Source organism: Macaca nemestrina, chromosome 11, assembly GCF_043159975.1.
Source record: "Macaca nemestrina isolate mMacNem1 chromosome 11, mMacNem.hap1, whole genome shotgun sequence".
Lineage (NCBI taxonomy): Eukaryota > Metazoa > Chordata > Mammalia > Primates > Cercopithecidae > Macaca > Macaca nemestrina.
This window is the reverse complement of record NC_092135.1, coordinates 115,915,003-115,930,559: the sequence shown is the minus strand read 5'-3', so window position 1 is coordinate 115,930,559 and position 15,557 is coordinate 115,915,003. Positions and strand designations below refer to the sequence as shown.

At 49.7% G+C, this 15,557-nt stretch overlaps 1 protein-coding gene across 19 annotated transcripts in view; it reads left to right on the top strand.

The window, feature by feature from the left end:
* The window catches only part of LOC105481198 (tensin 1), a 206,471-nt gene that overhangs the window by 107,566 nt on the left and 83,348 nt on the right, over positions 1-15,557 (top strand). For all 19 annotated transcript variants that reach the window (XM_071073351.1, XM_011740571.2, XM_071073350.1 and 16 more), the window contains 9 exons: positions 1,758-1,808; positions 3,261-3,383; positions 3,778-3,842; positions 5,753-5,836; positions 10,135-10,247; positions 10,703-10,763; positions 10,988-11,063; positions 11,708-11,837; positions 14,463-14,528. In XM_071073351.1, the coding sequence (XP_070929452.1) occupies positions 1,758-1,808; positions 3,261-3,383; positions 3,778-3,842; positions 5,753-5,836; positions 10,135-10,247; positions 10,703-10,763; positions 10,988-11,063; positions 11,708-11,837; positions 14,463-14,528 (769 nt within the window). The remainder of the gene's footprint in view (positions 1-1,757; positions 1,809-3,260; positions 3,384-3,777; positions 3,843-5,752; positions 5,837-10,134; positions 10,248-10,702; positions 10,764-10,987; positions 11,064-11,707; positions 11,838-14,462; positions 14,529-15,557) is intronic.

Below are 15,557 nucleotides of genomic sequence, written 5' to 3'. Positions count from 1 at the left end.
GTACATTTTTTATATGCAAGTTGTATGCAAATAGTACATATTTTATGTAAGAGACCTGAGCATCCATGGATTTTGATATCTACTGTCCACGGCGGGGTGGAGGGGTCCTAGATCCAAATCCCCCATAGACACCAAGTGATGACTCTACCTCAAATTTGGTGGCTCAAAATAACAGAAAGTTATGCTCTGACAGTTCTGAAGGCTGGAAATCTGAAATCAAGGTGTTGAGGGGGCCATACTCCCTCTGAATCCTATGGGCAGAATCCCTTCTTGCCTTTTCTGAGCTTTTGGTGGGATTCCTTGGTTTGTAGCGCATCACCCCAACCTCTGCCTCCATCTCCATGTGGCCTTCTTCAGTGTCTCTGTGTGCCTTCTCTTCCTATAAGGACATCAATTTTTGGACTTAGGGTCCACCCTAGATCCAGGTTGATCTCATATTGAGATCCTTAACTACTTACATTGGCAAAGGCACTGTTTCCAAACAAGGTTGCATTCTGAAGTTCTGGGCGGACATGACATTTTGAGGATACTATTCAACCACTGTAGAGACCCATCTGTTAGCTGCATTGGGGCATTGTTAAGAGCCTGGCTTTAAACATCAGAAAGCTCTGGGTTCAAATTCTGGCTCTCCTTTTACTAACTACAAGATCTTGGCTGTTTAGCCTCACTAAGCCCTAGCTTCTGCATCTGTAAAGTGGGTCTAAGATCTACCTCTTACGGTTGGTGAGAGAATTAAGCCAGCTGTTACATGTAAAGTCCTTAACACAGGCTGGCAGGTGGCAGACATTCATTGAGTGATGGCTATTGTAACATAATAAAGTGTATTCCTTTACAGAGTGCAAGAGTGGATGAAAATCCACCTATTTCCGATTTTAGGAGTCCAGGGTTCTAGGGGACTTGGTGCCCTGCCACCCCTCTCTCTATCCTGCCTATTCCAGACTGGGCTGTCCCCTTTTCTCCCCAGGAGACGACACAGTGGCCTTTGAGTTTCCCGGGCAGTGGGGTGGAGGTGGGAAGTTCTGCATGCCCCCCTTGGAGGTAGAGGCAGGAATTCCAGAGACTGGGGAATTCGGTGGGATTCCAGTGGTCAGGAATGGGACCCCAGTGGTCACGCATTGAAAAGCATGTGCTGGGAGAGGTATGTCAAGGGTCTGATTGGGACCACCCAGGATGGTTTGCCCCTCTGATGGAGGATGTCTGGTGACAGAGAAGTTGCAGCCTCATGGGATGAGGTTCTAAGGTCTATGTATGAAGTGGAAACCAGAGATTGCCAACTACTTATCATCTCACACCACTGGATTCCCGTTCAGTGTGACGAGAGGCAAGCGGGACTGGAGACAAGTTCCATCCCTGTCTCGTTTTCCATTCAGGATATCCGCTCATGGAGTGGGGTGGCTCAGTGTCCTCATCTCTCTCTCTCTCTCCCTCTTCATCCTGAGGACCTACAGTTTAGTTCCTCTTGGTGATGGTGTGTCTGCTGGGACTCACCTGCATGTTCATGTATGGATAGAATTCCTATCAGGGGAGAGAGAGTGAGAGCAGGTACAGGAGGTCCAGGGAGCTCATGGCTGTTTCATGGCCAGGCCCCTGGCTGTGGAAGGACATCGATGCCCTGCTGGGTGCTGTCGTGGGCTCTTCAGAGGAAGTTGGTGATGATGCCACCATCCTTTCTGGGACCAGCAGCCCATGGTTCTCTCTCCCCTCACTGCGCTCCTGACTCTCACCTCCTCATGCTCTCTTCCTTTTTCTCCTTCTAGCTGTTCAACCTCTCTGAGCGGAGACCTGACATCACGAAGCTCCATGCCAAGGTGAGCCAGTGGCTGTTTTGGGGTGGGGGAGGAGAAGAACAGATGGACTCCCTGTCCGCGGTTCCCACATAATAATCTTGGGGAAAATGCTGTGACAGTTTGAAAAGCCTATTCAAAGTCAGAGTGCCATCTTCTATCTGGAAAATGGAAAATGATCTATTTATCCTTTCCATAATGTAAATTACAGAAAGCAAAGCTTGGGGCAGTGACTTTCCACCCAGGTCTGCCTGCTGGGGAGTACACAGAATCTCTTGGGTGAGGCTGGAATTGTGAGATGTTTAGTTTTTGGATTTAAAGTAGTTGGGAGTTGCTGCTTTTGACCTTCCAGCTGCCATTTTTTGTTTTTTGTTTTTTTGTTTTTTTGAGAAGGAGTCTCCCTCTGTCGCCCAGGCTGGAGAGCAGTGGCATGATCTCAGCTTACTGCAACCTCTGCCTCCTGGGTTCAAGCGATTCTCCTGTCTCAGCCTCCCGAGTAGCTGGGACTACAGGTGCCCACCACCACGCCTGGCTAATTTTTGTATTTTTAGTAGAGACGAGGTTTCGCCATGTTGGTCAGGCTGGTCTCAAACTCCTGGCCTCAAGTGATCTGCCCACCTTGGCCTCCCAAAGTACTGGGATTATAGGCGTGAGCCAGCAAGGCTGGCCCTGCTGCTGCTTTTTACTCTGTTTGCTCTGGGGGCTGTGTGCGGGCTTTGTCATGGGCATCTGCTCCTAACTCTGAGAGTTTGGTACATGCTGCTGTGTGACCCTGGGGGGGTGACGGACTTCTCTGGGCCTCAGTGCGCCCCTCTGAAAGTGGCCTGGCTGGATTAGGTATGCTCTACGGGTCCTTGCAGAGTTCTCTTTTACTTTAAAGTTGGTGAGTCTAGAAAGGTTTTGAGAGGCCCGAAGCCTGCTCTTCAGGTCTGCCCTTTGTGTCCTTGAGGCTGCTCTTGACTGGCCTGGAAAGTGGATGGTTTGTGTGTCCAGGGCTTAGAAAAGAGTCATGAACATCAGACAGCCCTTTGCTTTTTCCTCTCTCAGCCTGAGCCAGACCTCAGAGCTGTCCATGGGAGAAGAGCTTGAGGGCAGTGCTTGGGGCCCCTCAGCACGTTGGAAGTCAGTTCTATGGTAGGGACCTTGGGGTCATCAGCTCTAAGCCTTTCTTTTTTTTTAAACACACATATGGGGAAATTGAGACTGGAAGAGGACATGAGGCCTAAGGCCCCACAGTGAGTCACTGCCAGGGCCAAGACCTGGATCCAGGGTCCCCAGTACTGGGTCATGCACGGCCTTTACTCTTCACACCCCTGCCTCCTTGCTGACCAGTGGGCAGGGAGGAACCAAGTCCTGGCAGGAACCAGCAGCTGCGGGCCGCCGCCCAGGTACTAGCACGTGGCGTGGGCGGCTCCCGCTGGCTTGGTTGACTCTGCAGGGCTTCTGCCCTCTTCTCACTCATGGCTTGGGCCGTAGGTACTGGAATTTGGCTGGCCCGACCTCCACACCCCAGCCCTGGAGAAGATCTGCAGCATCTGTAAGGCCATGGACACATGGCTCAACGCAGACCCCCACAATGTCGTTGTTCTACACAACAAGGTCAGAGCTGTGGCATGGGTGTGTGTGTGTGAGTGCCTGAATGTGTCCTTGGATGATCGTGTGTACCTGCCTATATCCTTGGATTTTGTGAGCATATAAGTCTGTGTGTATTTTTCTTTCTAGGGGATAATAGATTCTGTCTTGGGGGGCACCTCTAAGAAGTGCAGGTGACATCAGCTTATGTCCACGGCAGTGAATGATCAGATGTGTTTTTTCTGAGACTTAGTCCCCACCTGCTTCCCTCCCCTGAGGCCTCCTTCCTCCTTATGTTCTCCCTTAAATCCACACCCCTCTCTCCAGCCCTAATTCCTTTCCACCAAGGCTTCTAGATAAGCTCTGGGGCAGCAGGGCTGGCCTTAGAAATAAATGCTTTTGTGTTTGGGGGTTCTTTCAGGGAAACCGAGGCAGGATAGGAGTTGTCATCGCGGCTTACATGCACTACAGCAACATTTCTGCCAGGTAAGAGGGGCCTGGAGCCGCCCATCCTCCGGAACATTGACAGTGTGACCCCTTCCTGTCATCCACCCACAGCCTCTCTGTTCCCTGGAGTGACGGGATAAGCACAGAGGGAACGCAAAGCGATGAGGACGGGTTCAGGGGCCCCCAGCTCTGAGGCAGGAGCCTGTGGACAGAGGGTGGGAGGGAAGAGAGTCCAGTTCTCTTTTGGGGGCTCTGGTGGGGCAGGCTTGGGAGGCAGGCCTTGTCCTGAGCACCCCATACGGCCAGCTCTTCGGAGCCCCATTTCCTTACCAAACCACCTTCTTTTTCCCTGGGCCAGCAGGAAGGGAGTCAGAAAGAAATGTCGGATCAGATCTGGGTCTGGCAGAACAATATGGAATATAGAATATAGAATATAGAAGTTGTCTCATGCATTCCTCTGCCTCTGGACAACAGGGGGCCCTCTTCCTACCTAGGTGTTTGGAACAAGAATAAAGAACATCCAGTCACTGACTCCCTTTCCTATCCCACTCTTCAGGGAGGCAGAGGGATTCACCTATTCATTTTGTTATCCATTCAACAAGGAATATGGCTAGGTGCAGTGGCTCACACCTGTAATGCCAGCACTTGGGGAGGTCAAGGCAGGTGGATTACTTGAGGTCAGAAGTTCGAGACCAGCCTGGCCAACATGGTGAAACTCTGTCTCTACTAAAATACAAAAATTAGCTGGGTATGATGGGGCAGGTGCCTGTAATCCCAGCTACTCAGGAGGCTGAGGCAGGAGAATCCCTTGAATCCGGGAGGCGGAGGTTGCAGTGAGCCGAGATGGCACCACTGCACTCTAACCTGGGTGACAGAAGGAGACTCTGTCTAAAAAAGAAAAAAATAAATAAATATTGGACAGCCAATGTGCCAGGCTCTGTTCTAGGTGCTGAGAATGCAGCAGAGGGCAAAGCCAGGTCACTGCCTTCATGGGCATTAAACACGCAAACAAATACATTAGTAATAGCAGGTGCTAATTATCATTAAAGAGTAAAGGGACTCGAGAAGGGCAGTGGAGAGGCGGGTACATGGTCAGAAGAGGCCTCTTGATGAGGCGACACTGAAGCAGAGACCTGAGTGACCAGGATGGGAAGGGCTGAGCCGTATCAGGCCTGCGGGATGAGCCTTGCACACTGAAAGAAGAGGAAGGACGGGAATGTGAGGGGCTGGGGTGTTTGAAGCTGAGCAAGTGAGGGAAGAGGAAGAGGAGGGTAAGCTAGGAGGTGGCAGAGCCATGGGGCCTCGTGGCCTCACTGAGGACTTTGGAGTTTGCTCTAAGAGTGATGGGAAGTCACTGGAGCTTCGTGATCTTTTCATTTCAAAGTGATTTCTCTGAGCGCTCTGTGAGGACGGGTAGAATCTTCTGTGGAGGGCCTGCCAGGAGGCTGTAGCGTTAGGACTTTGAGCAACCCAAGCCAGTCTCATCTTTGCTTAATGATGAGCAAAGATGAGGCCACACCCCTACTGTACTCCTGTACCCCTATTGTGTGTCAAGCTGTTTACGGATGTTCCCTCGCTTCATCTCCATAGTCACCTTTGAGGAAGGGGCAAATATCACCCTCATTTGATGGGTGAGGAGAGTGAAGTTCAGAGAGATTCACGAACTTGTACCAGGGCATGGGGCTCATAAGTGTAGACCTGAGCTGGGCTCCCAGGCTGCTGAGCTTTAAAGCCTGGGCTGAGTGCTACCCCACACAGTTGGAGAGATGCTGAAGCACTCTTTTCCAGAAAGCTTCTCAGCACAGGATGGCAGGGGGAAGAGGCTTGTCTTCCCTCCAGGACAAGGGCTGGCCAGAGGGCTCTGCAGGTCTGAGGGAGCAGGGGTGGGGAAAACAAGGGGCTCTTGGATGCAGGAGTTGCCTCTTTTGACCACCTGTCTCTCCCTGCAGTGCGGACCAGGCTCTGGACCGGTTTGCAATGAAGCGGTTCTATGAGGATAAGATTGTGCCCATTGGCCAGCCATCCCAAAGAAGGTGGGTCTCTGGGGCTCTCAGCCCCATGCATGTATGTGTGCACTCACTGTATGTGGAGACAAGACTTGTGTACTCACAGGGATGGGATAGCTGTGCCTAGGTGAGGGTGTACCAGGCACATGTTTTCAGATGCCAGCCTGCAGTGGTATGAGCTCAGGCACACAGAAGAGCCCGGGAGCCAGCCTGTGGTGTGTGCCCGCAGGTTGGCACAGCACTTGACTCTGAGGCCTGTGCTAGAGAGCAGTGCAACCTTCGTGGGCAAGCAGGAGTCTGGGGATAAAAAGGCGCTGGCATAGGAAGGCGTGTGCTGTTCTTGGCCCTGGAGGCAGGATTGCTTCAGTGCTTGGATGAGTCTACAGGAGACTGCGTCACTGCCCCCTGCTGGGGGAGGTCAGAGACTCATGATAAGGGTCACCTTCTGTTGGGAGAGTTTAGACAGTTTTACTGAGAGCTTTCAACCGTATGGTCTCATTGGAGTCTCACAATAGCCCAGGCAGGAAACAGGGCAGGGATGGATTTATTCATTCAGCAAACTTTAAATCATCTACTATGGCTCCAAGCACTGAGATATCCAGGCGAATAGGAAAAAGTCCTTTCCCTTGGTGAACTGATACCCAATGAGAGAGATGGACATGAAACAAATAACCGTACAAACAAAACAATGTCAGACAGCAACGAGGCTAGGAAGGAAAGAGGGCACTGCAGACACGAGAACTGAAAGGAGGGGAACGGGGCTCTTTTAAGGGGGATGGTTGGGGAATACCTCTTAGAGGGAGTGAATTTGAGCCTAAACTGGAATCATGGTGAGCTGTCATGTGACGACCTAGGCATCCCATTTTGCAGATTAGAAGCTGAGCCGAGGGAGGGGACATGGCCAGGGTCTATAGCGAGTAGTGGCAGAACTGGAAAGTACATGAAAGCCTAGTAATGCCTGGGCCAGGGCAGTGGCCCCCGGTTGTGTGTCCCACTGTCCTGAGGGATCCTGCTCCGTGGGTGACGTGTTGCTCAATGACATCTCATCCACAGGAAGGCACAGGCAGCATCAGGGGCAGGTGGTCTTTGGGGGAGGCTGCAGCCAGGGTGGTGGGAAACCCAAGCCCAAGCTGGAGACCTGGACAGTGGGACACAGGCCCAGTTCCGTTTGCTGCTGGGAGTTGTGGGCCTGCCACCTGCTGTGTGCTGTGATGTCAGCACCGTTCTGCACACAGGTGACATGGTGCGGAATCTGCCAGGCAAGGGCTTAGGGAGCTCAGCTTCTAGTGGATGATACACATATAAGGAAACAATTCAGATAGTCATGAGAGCTGCAAAGGAAAAGCAAACTATGATGGCTAGAGAGTGATGGGGCTGGCAAGAGGGCTGATTCACATGGAAGGGCCTTCCGAGAAGGTGACGTGTAACATGAGATCTGGGTAGGGAGAAGGAAGCCTCCAAGTGAATGTGCCCAGGGTAAAGGATCCAGACAGAGGAATAGCACTGACTAGAAGGGCCTGGAGGCCAAAGCATCCCATTTGCCTTTTTAGTCCCTGTGCACATTGACTGGGCCAACAAGGGCCTAGAGCTGTGAGTCCTGGAGCTCTTTAGCCTCACCATGCTGGGTCTCAACACATGCCCCATCACCCTGCCTTGCTTGGCTGGCTAGAACTTTGCTGTCCCAGCTGGGGGCTATTCTCACCAATGTAATTGGAAGCCCAAGAAGTGAGTGAGTCCTCAGGCAACTCAGCACCTTATAGTGGGCACAAAACAGTTGATAGCCAGCCTCAGAGTCAGCAACCAGAAATGGGATGTCTTTATGTGCAGAAAATTCTGGCTAGGCCCCCAGACACAGCAGCTGTGGATCAATGAGAGTCTTCTCAGGGAAGAAGAACGGTTGGTCAAATACTGCCTTCTCAGTCTCTGGCTTGCCATGTGTGTCTGCTGACCATAATCACAGTTTGACCTTTGACCTTGAAGGATAAGAATACTAAGAGAGGAGCATGCTGTTCCAATGGCACAGTGTGACTTGGAGAGAATGGGCAGAGAATCACATCTCTGAGTCTGAGCAGTGAAGGTCTGAAGACCAGGGATCAGTGTCACCTCTCAGGAATAGGATTATTTAGGGATTCCCTGGTGTATTAGTCCATTTTCACGCTGCTGATAAAGACATATCCAAAACTGGGCAAATTACAAAAGAAAGAGGTTTAATGAACTCACAGTTCTACGTGGCTGGGGAGGTCTCACAATCATGGCGGAAGGTGAAAGGCAAATCTCACATGGTGGCAGACAAGAGAAGAGAGCGAGCCAAGGGAAAGGGGTTTCCCCTTATAAAACCATCAGATCTTGTGAGAATTATTCACTACCCTGAGAACAGTATGGGGGAAACCACTCCCATGATTCAATTATCTCTCACTGGGTCCCTCCCACAACACGAGGGAACTACGGGAACTACGACAAGATGATATTTGGGTGAGGATGCGGCCAAACCGTATCACCTGGTGTTCAAAATGCGCTTGCACAGCGTGCCGTTGGGGCGTGTCTGCCTGGCTCCTATCTGACACTGCCTCTGTTTGTGGGTGGGTCACCTCTCTGAGCCCAGATGTGGAAGTGAAACTGTGGGTTTACTATGCATTTGTTGCCACCCTCCTGCCTTCTTGTCAGTGTCACTTGCAGGGAATGGAGCAGATGGAGGAGAGGAAGGCAGGGAAAGAGAGAGGGAGGGGCTTTGCCTGTAGCTCTCTCATTCATTGTCACCCGCCCCCGGACTCATTGTCCCCTGAACACAGACACATCCTGTTGGCGTGATCCAGAGATCTGATAGGAACTGCTATTCCAGGTTTCCGGCTTGAGTAATGGGGCAGGGGTCTGAATAGGAGCGGGTACTGCCCATCAGATTATCTTACTTGAGTAGTCCGAGGAGGCCCCACCCAAGCCCAGGGACAGAGGCGCACAGGCCTGGAGGTGGGCCAAGGAGCCAAGAGACAGGAGGGGATCTTATCATGGTCATGTGGGCTCTAGTTCCACCCTCCTCAGAGACCTACTATTGGCTCCTGCAGAGCCTTGGCATACATTCTGATTGGTCTAACTGACTCAGCTTGGCATTCCCTGGCCAATAAGAAAAGGGAAAATGCTGACTAATGGACGCAGAAGGACTGATCTCTAGTTTATTGGGCAGATGCATTGGGGTCCAGACTTCTTTCCTGCTCTCCCCATCCACTCCCAGCTTTGTGTTTTCTTGCTGTGTGTCTCTGGAGTCCAGTGACCCCTCCTGGACCTTATTTATCCTCTCTGTCTAGAAGGAGAAGGTATGGGTTAGTCCTTCCATTCTTCCAACAGATCTTTGTTAAAGAATTGGGGGATGTTGGCCAGGTGCGGTGGCTCATGCCTGTAATCCCAGCACTTTGGGAGGTCGAGGCGGGCTGATCACCTGAGGTTGGGAGTTCGAGACCAGCCTGACCAACATGGAGAAACCCCATCTCTACTAAAAATACAAAATTAGCTGGGCATGTTGGCGCATGCCTGTAATCCCAGCTACTCGGGAGGCTGAGGCAGAAGAATTGCTTGAACCCGGGAGGCAGAGGTGGTGGTGAGCCGAGATTGCACCATTGCACTCTAGCCTGGGCAACAAGAGTGAAAGTCCATCTCAAAAACAAACAAACAAAAAAATATTGGGGGATGTTGACCCTAGAGTTAGTAATACTTACTAGAAGCTAGTTACCTCGAATACCAAGTAAACTCAAGGATACCAAGAGAGGGACTTCATGCACTTTAGTGTGATGTAGAGAAAGTGAACTACATCTATTAAAGTCTTGCTCACTATTTGCTAGACTGTCCCTTGTGGCTACTGGGTCTGTGGGCAGAGCTGGGGCTGTGAGTATGAGTGCAAGCTTGATTTGAGCTTTGTGTGGGGGTGTGAGGGTGTCAGAGCTGTTTGGTGGTTGGGCCTGCCTTGTGCAGCTAAATGTTGCCTGTCAGGGATGCGGGGTGGAAATTTTGGTACAGCAGGAGATTCTTGGGCTGGGAGTGAAGCAGGAAAGAGATATTCATGTTGACCACCAGAGGGCGGTGGCGAACTCCAAGTGGGATGTTTGGCTCGACCCAGCTCTAGGTCTGGTATACCTGCTCACTCTTCCTACCTGGGGCTCCCAGTAGCAGGCAGGAATGTCTGGGAGGGAGGCCTGGTTGGGGAGGGGGACCATGTTGGTTGGGGAGAGGGTAGAGTAGGTAAGCGATCTAGGGCAATATTCTTAGAAAAGACAGAACAGTGATTGCTGCACCAGCGCAGACCTCTCTCCCTGAAGCTGCTTCTTCCACCACTGCAGGTATGTGCATTACTTCAGCGGCCTGCTCTCCGGCTCCATCAAAATGAACAACAAGCCCTTGTTTCTGCACCACGTGATCATGCACGGCATCCCCAACTTTGAGTCTAAAGGAGGTACCTGCCTTGAGCCCTCCAGCCTCCCCCTTACCAACTCTTCCCTTTCATCTTCCATCTTCTCCTCTAAGAGGCAACCTTGGGTAGTAACAGACAACACGAGAGCTACAGGGTCATAAGACTTCCATTGGACTCTCAAGTGCATTGCTTCCTGAACTTTTCTAAGCCCCAATCTATTCATTTTCAAAATGGGTTTAATATTTGCAGCGCCTGCTGGCCAATGATGTTGGATGGGCAATGTTTTTATAAATTTAGTTTGCTTTACAAGTGAAAAGTTGGCATTTCTTCCCCTTTCTGCTTCCTCTTTTTCTCTTTCCTCTTTTCCTCCTTCCCCTTCCTACCTCGACTTCCCCTGTTCCTTCTTTCCTTTCTCTCTTTCTCCCTTCACTGTCTCCTCTGCCCCTCCCGCCTGCCAGTTTCTGCTGTCTTAGCTAACACCCACCCCACTTTTACAGGATGTCGGCCATTTCTCCGCATCTACCAGGCCATGCAACCTGTGTACACGTCTGGCATCTAGTAAGTATTACATGGGCATGAGAGGCCAGGGATGCCCAAGGCCCAGGACTAAGGACCAGGTCAGAAGGGTGGGGAGAGGAGAGAGTGTTCTCAAGAGGACTGAAAGGACAGAGTCAGAGAGATTTCCCACTAACCCTGTGGCATAGGGGCAGCAGGGAGAAAATGCCCCTCCCTCATCTCCCCTCCAGCAGCCTTCTCAGTTTCTGTCCACCTCTCTCCCTTAGCAACATCCCAGGAGACAGCCAGACTAGCGTCTGCATCACCATCGAGCCGGGACTGCTCTTGAAGGGAGACATCTTGGTGAGTGCTGTTCCTCTGTCTCAAGCCCCATCTTTGTTTATTTTCTCTCTCTTCTTTTCTTACTCCCTTCCTGCCTCTCGGGACAAGACAGCTACTCCTCCTGGGCTGCCGGGCTTGGAACCATAGGCTCTCAGGGCTCTTGGAAGACCTTCCAGTCTCACACAGTCCGTGTCTCTCACCCTGGGCTTAGCTGTTGTTCTGGAGCATCTCCAGGGAAATACCACTCAGTGTGAGCTGTTACCTCCTGGCTTCTTATTGGTGACAAGGACTCTGTGAATTCTAGCTTTAGTCCTTCCTGCTGCCATTTAAATCCATCTTACTTTTTGCACTCTGACTTGTATGCAAGTCTTACTTTTTGCACTCTGACTTGTATGCAAGTCTTACTTTTTGCACTCTGACTTGTATGCAGAAACTTCTTGGGAGGACATTTTTGTCCCCAGAGGCCAAGGCTGATCTCCAATTCTTTGCTGTTCTAGAAGTTTCCCCACAGAACTCTGAGATCCTGTTTGGTGTTGATGAGCTCTCCCTCATCGGGTTTGGGGTGAGCCTTGGGGGCTCAGTCAGTGGAGCTGATAAGGAGGCTCCCTGGGACCTGACCTCCCAGCCTCAGACCCCTGACTGGTTCTGCCCATCTTCCCACCCAGCTGAAGTGCTACCACAAGAAGTTCCGAAGCCCAGCCCGAGACGTCATCTTCCGTGTGCAGTTCCACACCTGTGCCATCCATGACCTGGGGGTTGTCTTTGGGAAGGAGGACCTCGATGATGCTTTCAAAGGTGCGCTCCTTGAGTGGAGCTGGGGGTGGGCACCCCTGTAGCAGGGAGAGGAGCTCAGTTTGAGAGGATATGATGGGTATGGGGACCATCTTTTCTGGGCCACGTGGTCTGTCTAGTCTCAGGGTGACGATGGGAGAGAGTTGAGAGAGACTTGAGAGAGAGTTGAGATCGGGATGGTCTGGGAATTCCAGTTGTTAGTAGAAGTGGAGGTAAATTCCTCCCAGACCTTGGGCTGTTTTATATCTTGCAGCCTTCTATTACTTTCCCTGTCTCTCCTTCATCTTGTCCTCCCAGTTTGTCACGTGTGTCCTGTTGATAATCATTTCTTTTCAACATTCATTGGGCATCTGCTTTGTGTTAGGATCTGTACCAAGTGCTGGGGATTCAAAGTGAAACCTGACATGGTCTCTGCCTTGGTGGAGTTCAAAAATCTTGTTGAGTTGGCAGACAGACCAGCAGGGGATAATTACCCTGTAGGGCAGAAGAGCAATAGTGGAGAGGTATGGCCGCCGCAAGGGGAAACCATTTTCTGAGAGAAGAAGAGGTGGTTCGGAAAGATTTGGTGTTTGCTTTTGCTTCTTTCTTTTATTCATTGGAAGTTTTATCTATATCACATTCATGCCTGGGACATATAAATGCACATTTATTTACCCATCTCTCTCTCCATCCACCAATTCATCTTTACACACATCCATCCATCTATCCATCCATCCATACATCCGTCCTTCCATCCGTCTGTCCGTCCATCCATCCATCCACCCACCCATCCATCTACCCACCCACCCATTCATCCATCCATTAATCCATCCCTTCATTCATCTATCCATTCATCCACATATTCATTCATCTGTCCATCTATCCATCTGCCCATCCATCCATCCATCCATCCATCCACCCACCCACCAAGCATCACTTGTGTGTCTATATGTGTCGGGCATGTGCTAGACCCTATAGATATGAACAGAAAGAAGTCAGGCACTACCCTCAGGGAGTTCACAGTTTCCTCAGTGAGAGACACACAAACATGATACTATGAAGTGATGCCTGCAGTGATGGAGACATGCACAGGCATGATAGGTGTCCCATGGAGCAGATGCCATCCTTGCTGTAACTTATTTTCCTACAAGCAGTGGGCAGTGATCTGTGTCTAGACTGGGCTCAGGCAGAGAAAGACTGGAACTGGGGCTTGGAGGAGGGTCCAGATCTCCTTAGTGTAGCCTGGCTCATGTAGAAGGGTGTTTCTTTAATGAGCTCTCCTTGCACTGGAGCCAGAAGATGCCATCATAATTATAGTACAGAATGTAAATGATAGCAGTCTTAACAAGGAAAAATAAAGGAATAGCTGATAAAATAAATAAGGGGTTGGGCAGAAGTTGAGAGAAGGGAGGGTCACAGATTTCCTTCTCTTACATAGTAGGAGTCAGGAAATGCCATCGAAAATTGACAGATCAATAAATAGAGGCATGGCCAGGCACGGTGGCTCATGCCTGTAATCCCAGCACTTTGAGAGGCCAAGGCGGGAGCATTGCTTGAGGCCAGGAGTTTAAGACTAGCCTGGTAAATATAGTGAGACCTCTGTCTCTACAAAAAATAAAAAAAACTAGCCGGGCATGGTGGCATGCACCTGTCATCACAGCTATTCCAGGGGCTGAGGCAGGAGTATTACTTGAGCCCAAGAGTGCAAGGCTGCAGTGAGCTATGATTGCACTGCCGCACTTTGGCCTGGGCAACGGAGTGAGACCTGGTCTCTAAAAAGAGAAAAAGAAATAGAGGCTTAACTATCTTATTTAAAGTTTCAAAGACAATCAATAGAATAAATAAAAACAATAATCAGATTTAAGAAGAGAGGAAGTGGGGGTAGTAGTGTAAGTGAACCAAATTATTCATATTCATAGTGGTCAATCCACAGAAGTTATTTAAAATTCATGTCTGGCTGGGTATGGTGGTTCACACCTGTAGACCCAGCACTGTGGGATGCTGAGGCTGGTGGATTGCTTGAGCCCAGGAGTTTGAGACCAGCCTCAGCAACACAGCAAAACTCTGTCTACAAAAAATACAAAAATGAGCTGGGCGTGGTGGCTTGCACCTGTAGTCCAGTTACTCTGGAGGCAGAGATAGGAGGACCACTTTGGCTTGGGAGATTGAGGCTGCAGTGAGCTGTGATCGCACCACTGTACTCCATCTAGGATGACAGAGCAAGATTCTGTCTCAAAAATATAAATATGCATTCCAACCTGGGCGACAGAATGAGACTCCATCTCAAAATAAAATAAAATAAGATAAGATAAAATAAAATAAAATAAAATAAAATAGGTATCTGGAAATAGTGGCATAAAAATAATGGCTATTATTTAGAGTCTTAGAGGTAAATTGCTAGTAGAAAAGAAATAGAAATACAATCAGTTACCTCATTACCTCAGGCAAGTAGGACAGGGGCTAGAGTGGCAGGAGATTTAATTTCATTGTATAGATATAATTTCATGTATATATGTATAAATATACATTGATTATTATATTATTAACCATGTACATATATGGTATTTTAATTTTTTCTAGAAGAAAACTTTTTATGGAGTCCTTTTTGGGACTTTTTGCCTATTTTTGTTTTTCCTTCTCTTTTTCCAGATGATCGATTTCCAGAGTATGGCAAAGTGGAGTTTGTATTTTCTTATGGGCCAGAGAAAATTCAAGGTATAACCCAAGTTAGAATTCATTCTCTCACTCCTTCCTTTTATCCTGACCCTATCCCCACCACCCATCCACCCCGGTCTGTTCCACAATGACCAAGTTATCTTTGAGACACAGGCCATCAGTAGAGGATCTGGGTTTCAGAGTGGACCCCTAGCTAAACATGAACTAGTGACTTAATCTCTGGATAATAAAAATAAAAAAGCAGACAGAGAGGCACTGGGTTGGATAAACTGTTCTGGTCACATTAGGTCATCAGCCTGTTATATTCAGAGAGTGAGGGCCACGGTAGATGGAGGGAGTGGCTGGCGGGCAGGGGATACTCAAAGGTGCTGGATAGATGATGCGTATTTATGAGAACTGAGGTGATTCAACCTGAAGGCCAGTTTAATAATAACCTTGAAGCCTCTAGACTGGTTATAAGTGGAGACCAGTTGTTCACCATCTTATTTGAGAATGGAATGAAAGGGGATGAAGTTAGGTTACGGGCAGAGGGACTCTGGATAGACTAAAGAAAGGACTGCCAAGCCAGGAAGGTAACTCACCCTGACAGACTTGACTAGCAGCTATGCTGTCTTTGAGCTGGGTTTTTAAAAATTTATTTATTTATTTTTATTTTACCTTAAGTTCTGGGATACATGTGCTGAATGTGCAGGTTTGTTACTTAGGCATCTATGTGCCGTGGTGGTTTGCTACACCTGTCAACCCATCATCTACTTTTAAGCTCTGCATGCATTAGGTATTTGTCCTAATGCTAAGCTGGGTTTTCTGTGGGTGGCTAGGAGATTCTGCCGTGCTCCCTAGGTTTCTGTCTGGAGTGGAGAGCATTTTAAGAGGGGGCAGGGCCATGCCCGGTATGACCTTTGGAGGCTTTATGTCCTTTCAATGTCAGGGCTGTGATTTCCCTGCTATCCCTGACCCCATGCAGCTCATAACCAGCCTGCCCCCCACCCCCAGGGTCTGACTCCAGGGGCAGACTTCCTGGTCTCTTGGCACTGCCTCAGAAGCCCCAGGCACACAGAAGACAAAGAG